Source organism: Netta rufina, assembly GCF_964035555.1.
Source record: "Netta rufina genome assembly, chromosome: Z".
NCBI lineage: Eukaryota > Metazoa > Chordata > Aves > Anseriformes > Anatidae > Netta > Netta rufina.
The window spans coordinates 49,210,534-49,216,962 of record NC_140126.1 but is presented as its reverse complement, the minus strand read 5'-3'; the positions used below and the strand labels follow the sequence as shown (position 1 = coordinate 49,216,962).

At 41.6% G+C, this 6,429-nt stretch overlaps 1 protein-coding gene across 3 annotated transcripts in view; it reads right to left on the bottom strand.

Annotated features, from left to right (window-relative positions):
- Positions 1-4,927: 4,927 nt before the first annotated feature.
- NRG1 (neuregulin 1) overlaps positions 4,928-6,429 on the bottom strand; it is a gene marked incomplete at both ends in the record, with an annotated part of 180,219 nt that continues 178,717 nt past the window's right edge. For all 3 annotated transcript variants that reach the window (XM_084305026.1, XM_084305024.1, XM_084305025.1), the window contains one exon: positions 4,928-5,579. In XM_084305026.1, the coding sequence (XP_084161152.1) occupies positions 4,928-5,579 (652 nt within the window). The remainder of the gene's footprint in view (positions 5,580-6,429) is intronic.

Below are 6,429 nucleotides of genomic sequence, written 5' to 3'. Positions count from 1 at the left end.
TAGAGCAGCCTCTCATAGCCCCAAAATGCAACAACTCCTCCACTCCCCATCCTCCTTCCTCCCCTGCCACCCCACTTTGGTGGTAAAATGGTCATGGTAAATCTAATTATTCTGATTTATGAAACTACAAATGTTTTACCTAGGAATAGGAATGTCTGCCAGAGGCCTCCATACAAACAATCTAGAAAACTCAGGGAACAGTGGCTCAAAATGCATAAAGCCTCTGGGACAAACCTGGAGCTAGGCAAAACAGGACCTTTACAATAACATTTGGATCCGGAAAGATGTTGACTACTGGTCTGACACAGTCTGCTGAGCAGCTGGGTCAGTACAACACATAAGCAATTTAATCCAGCACCTCTTTTACTGAAAATGAATAACAAAACCTTAATAAATCAACAATTACTTATTGCTGTATTTGGGATAATAAATTCTTTAGTTTATCAGTAGCTTGTGGCTTCCATAGCATGTTCTTTGAACAGTTTGCCTTTCAGTTACATCCCCTTTCTCTCCTGAACAATAAATTAGCATTCTTTTTTTTTTTTTTTTCTTTAAAGGAAAAGAGGGGAAAAAGAGGATATATTACAATTTTTTTTTTTCAAAGCAAAAAGAAAAATGCAACATATTTTTGACATATATCTTAAAATAATATGAGGATAACTTTCTCCGCGTGTTAGATGCCTATGCATAAATAATAAAGGACGTTATGTTATTTACAGTGTTACACAATAAACTAAGAGAGTCTTATTTAACACATAATCCATAAAGACAGTAAATGATGAAAACATCCAAGTATGTACAAGATGTATTTACAATAGAATAGAGAATTACAAATGATGATAATTGGCCATGTTCTTTGTCTGCCCTTCTCTGCAGCATTTCGTAGGTGCTTTTTTTTTGTTTCTTACTAGAAGTAAGTCCCAGCTGATGGTATGTAGCCACACTGCAGAGCCAGGAAGTGTCCAACAGGTTGAGATGTGTCCTTTGAAGGAACACAAGTTTGCTATCCTGGATGTTCAGGTAACTGCTTGTAGTGTGTGTGAGAGAAGCAGGGAGATGCAGTGTTGTTTTGGAGGACTGAGCTTCCCTGGTTCCCTGATAAAGGCAGTGATTGATCTCTCAAACCTGGGGGTGTTGGGATGGCTCAAGTGAGGAAGGGAATATGTGGGCCAAGAGGAGGGAGTAGGCTTTCCTCTGTTATAAGAGAACTTCTGTGGAGCTGTAATGTTCTACACCAGCTGAACAGGCAGGCTGTACCAGGTTGTGTACAACATCTTCCAGCTATACACCCCTGAAGGAAGCCTTTTTTTTCCTGGAGAACTTCTGCATATAAACACACACACAGGGAAAACTCACGGCTTAAGTTAAATGACATGAAAAGAAACCGGGACAATCTGAAAGACTTGGCCCAAAGGCGTTGGGACTGCCTAGCTCAGAGGTCCGGGTTGATGAAGCGAACATCCCCAAGGGGGGAGCTGGCCTTTCCTGTAGGCACTTGCTGGCTCTGCTCTGCATTGCTGCAGTCTCCAGCACCTTGGCCAGCAGGAGCTGGCTGCAGTCCGCCAGCAGAACCTGTGGCCATGTAGACTTGCTAACTTCAGGGTGTGGACTTGACTGACGTGGACGATGCCTACCATCCTCACAGTATGCTAAAAACAAGTCCAGAGGGGAGGGGGCCGCGTCCTGCTCCAACTTCTGTGAGTGCCAAGCCAGGGCAACTCCCGTAACTCACTGCTGCATGAATTGTGCTGTAAGGCTGGGATCTTCCCAAAGACCTAAGGGCTTAGGCAGCCATATCCCCAATTGTATTTTCTTGTTCTTAGGTCTGTGTGAAGTCCCCAGCCTAATTTCATGCTTACTCTATAACACACTACTATATGTACCAGGGGGAGGAGCAGGGACTGCACACCGCTTTGACTTTGAGGCACTGCAACAGAAGAGGTGTGACACTTTCCCCTAGATTCACACTGAATAAATCTCACATGTACAGCTCCCAAGCATGCAATTGCTCCTTCCTTTCCTATTGGCCCTATTGGGTAGTCAAATAATTTACTCCACTTCAAGGCAAGATCCTTTTCCATCCTGATTAATCTGTCTGGGCTACCACAGACACCTGAATGTGAGCTGGCCTTGTATGTGATCTATACTGGAGGAGATTACAAAAGCCCTGTATTATAATCTCTATTCTGCCACTAAAATGGGCATTTTGGGAGCAAGTATCTTGCTTCTATGCCCTCCTTTTTCTGTCTTGTCTGTCTCACAAGATCTTTGCAGTATCAGAAATGTTACTGAAAGGACAGATTTTCAAGTGCCTCTGGAAACTAAACAGTGCAAAACTTTTGGAAACTGGTGGTCTGCAATCAGGAAAGTTCACCTGGCCCTCTGTACTACTGAGTTGTAGAGTTACTGGGGAGGTGGATGTACTGCTGCATGGGATTGCAGATAAATAGGCATGACTAAAGGGATGAAAATGAGTGTATGGTATCAAGAATTCGTACAGAGCTTTTGTTTTGGTCTGCAAAGGCAAAGTGTGTTCAAGTACATGCCAGCTAGGGAAGAAACGGCAAAAGGGTCTTGAGTCTGGACAGTTTTTAGTTGCCAAGCTTTGCCATCTCCCATAGACTTCTCAAATAAGCAGTGCTATTTAAGTCACCATGTAGCCCAAAGCTGTACTAGTTTCCTCATCTTTTGCTTCCACCACCAGCATCCTAGCATCCAACTTTGTCATCATTTTCTTCCTATTCTAAGTTTTTTTTTTGTTCTTTTTCTGCTGAATCTGGTGGTCAGTTAGACTCCTCCAAATTCTTACTAATGTGACGTGCTTGACCTATACAGTGAGAAACTCATTAATTTTCATCCTCCTGATAAATAGCTTCATTTACTAAACTTTGCTTTCAGGTCTGAAATCAATAGGACATCTTGTTCAGCAAAACTCTTAAACACATGCTTAACTTTATGCATACACTGGATGCGTCAATGGGAGTCTAGCACATGCTGAAGATAACTTTTGCTGGGATTAGCATAAGCATATGCTTGAACAATTTACTGAGTCAGGACTTTAGTTGCTTGGGTTTACATCTCACAAAATTTCCTTGACTTATTTCTCTTCATTTAACTGGGACCAGGACGTGGCCCAAAGGATGAGTGTAGTTTGGCTGAAATTCTTGTTCTCTTGACATGGCTCTTATTTAGAGTCCAGTAATACCTGTAGAACATATGTTCTCATTTTCAGAATCCCCGGAGTCTAGGAAAAACATTTGTTTTCCACATCAATCCTGAGTCTATGCTGTGCCAACTGAACACAACAAAAATGAAAAGAAGAGAAGAGGCAGAGTGACCCTGACTAAACTGTTAGGAATTCAGTGCAAAAGAGGCCATTTGCTTCTGTCTGAATGGATGCAACAGCTCCAGCACCAACAGCACCCTTATTCATTACTAGTCAAAGACTTCAAGGCCATCAGTGGCTACATAAACATTCATATCAAATAGCCACGCACAGTACGGCTGTAACCCACATCGTGTGCTTGCCTTTGCATCAGCCTGGCCTCCTCCACCCCAAATAATGGAGTCAATAAAGGTGACTAGAAATGAATTCCATACTTTTGCTATGTCCTTCCTACTGCCTATCCTTTTTAACTACTCAGCAGATAAATTCTTCCCTGAAAGTCATTTCTGTGTCCGAGAATAACCCTTACTCCAAAAGCAATGCTAACAAGGTATTGCTAGAAGCTTGTCAGGGATCTTTTTGAGTAGGGGAAGAAACAGGAGAAAACTGAGGGGAAAAAAGAATAAACCATCTCTTAAAAATCAACATTAAAAAATAGAGGTGAAAACTGATTGCACTTTTATTAGTGGCATTTGTTTTCCAGCTAGATCTCTTCCTTGCTTGGTTACAGATATCTGCTATAATATTTGCCCCATTAACTTAAACTAATATAAATCTTTTTTTTTTTTTTTCTTCTCTCTTTTCTTTTTTTTTTTTTTTTTTTCTTTTTTCTTTTTAAACTTTTAAATAGAATATTGGGTTCAAAGCTTCAGCTAACCTAAACCCATTTTCTAAGGGATAACTAGAACAATTAGATCTGGAAAATAATGAAATGGCAGCTCCTAGTGATTACAAGCTGACCTCTGATTAATAATATATTTGGTTTAAAATCACAGTATTACTTTCTTTCTATAAGTAACATTACTTAATGCATTTTTTTTTTGTTTTTGTTTTTTTTTTTTTTTGTTTTTGTTTTGTTTTGTTTGTTATCCTGCTGTAATTAATAGTAGCATGCTGTTGGATCTACTATTATCCCAGTGCTCAATGAAGCAAACCTTTTGGCTGGCAGAGAGCAGACAAAACTCATTTCATATACAGAAAGGAAAATAAAACTTCTTATAGAAGAAAATATCTTTTTTGTTGATTTTTTTTCTTTCTTTCCTTTTTTTTTTTTTGTGTTTTTTTTTTTTTTTTTGTCATTTTCTGGTGAGGTGAGTAGGGTGGGAGTGCCATAAGAGGGCTTTTTTGATCTGGGGATTCTACAACAAGCAAACAGAGGGACTTCTGCAATTCTTGCAAATCATACATCCAGTCATTATAATGCAGTGCACAAAAAAGCCAGGATAACTGAGGGCTAGAAGATTTTGCAAAATACTATGGGACAGCAATCATTGTAGCTGTACAAAACTTGCTCTCAACATAACATAACATAAAGGCACCATTGATATCTTTCCCCATTTTTGAAATACTGTAAAAAATTGCTACATATGGCACATAACACATTTGTACATACGTATATTTAATTTATAAAAGTTTTTTTTTCCTCTCCTGTTTTCTATCAGCGGAATTGCTAAAATAAAATAAATTGTTTAATTTAAAGGTGGAATACTTCATTATATAAAATAAAGTTTTACATGTGAATCTATGTGTTTTGTTTATGTCTTATACAGCAATAGGGTCTTGGTTAGCTATTACACTAGACAACCTCGCTTGCAACTCTTCTGGTGTGGAGAAGCGATTTGCTGGGTTAGTCCTGCTCTCAGCCAGCCGGTACGCAGTGGCCGGCTCCATATTGGTGGCCATGGGGTTTTGTATGCTCAGAAATGGTGTATCCTCACCTATTCTTTCATCCTCTGTTTCACTCTCAGAGCTGGTGCTCTCAGAGCTTGTGTCGGAGTCCACTTCTACCCTGCTGGAAATATGGCCATTGGGCTTTGTTCTTTTCACCCGCCGGGTGTTGGTGAGTTTCTTTGGAGGCTCCTGTGCTGGTTCATACTCCTGTGTGGTCTCGTACTCCTCATCCTCCACTATCCTCAGAGGACTTGGTGGCAGACTGTTGCTCTCGTGAACTGGATTGTGGTGGAAGGAGTTGAACTGCTGAAGGTGGTTGTCGTACTTCTCACGCAGCCGTGGCGGGGTCACCAGGAGCAGCGGCCTCTCCTCTTCCATAAAGGGACTCACCGCCACCGAAGGGATGGAGACGGTCAAGCTGGAAACCGGCGGTGACATTTCAGATGGGGGGGACTTGGGAGAAGTCGGAGTGTGGAAGTCAACAGGTGACATGCGAGCTGGTGTGGTCATAGCTGAGACATACCTGACGAAAAGAGATGGGAGAAGTTTGTGGACACAGAATCGGTGACACGTGAACATGGCTGCTTATGTGGGCTGTGAGGAAGAAGGCAGAGAGCCCCTTAAGATCCCCAGCATCCTCATGTGCATCCTCAGCATCCAGACATTCTTGTTGCTATTAGTTCTATAGCATATGAGCCTGTAAAACCTCTGACTTCTGGGACTTTGGGGGGAAATGTTTGAAAGCAGGAAGAGCAGAGCAAAGCCCCTAGGTCTATTCACCTCAGAAGAGCCATGGAGATGCTGTAAATTATTTGCCAGAATAATTTCCTGGAATGAAGCCAGGGAAGGGATTCAGAGACTGGGGGACTGCCAGAAACAAAATGCATTTGCAAGTATTTTCTCTAATGGCTGCTGCACTTCTGGCAGGATTTGGCCAGGGTCAGGGATACATGCAAACAAATAGGAGAAAAAAAAAGGGAGGGAACTGAGGGACAGTTCTCCTGGGGCTTCACCCTCTTCTGGCAACCAGACTGTCTCAGGATAAGGAGGAACACAAAGTCTGGACAAAATCTAGAGCCAGATTCTGTTAATTTCAATTCCTAGGGATAGTCAGAGGAGGATTTGCAGCACTGTCCCTGCAGCTTTGTTCTGCTCCGTGCATAGTGATCTAGCTACTCTATCCAGTAGGTTTATCTGCAAAGAAACATGGCTCCATAGTGCAGTGCCTGAGGCATGCCCAGGAATCCAGCATGAGAATCAGGACATTTATTACAGAGTGGACTCTTGATACTAGAGTGTATAGAGCTTCAAGCATTTCAAAAGCAATCATATATTCGTCCTCTAGGAAGTTGCAATAAGCACTGCACTTGTCT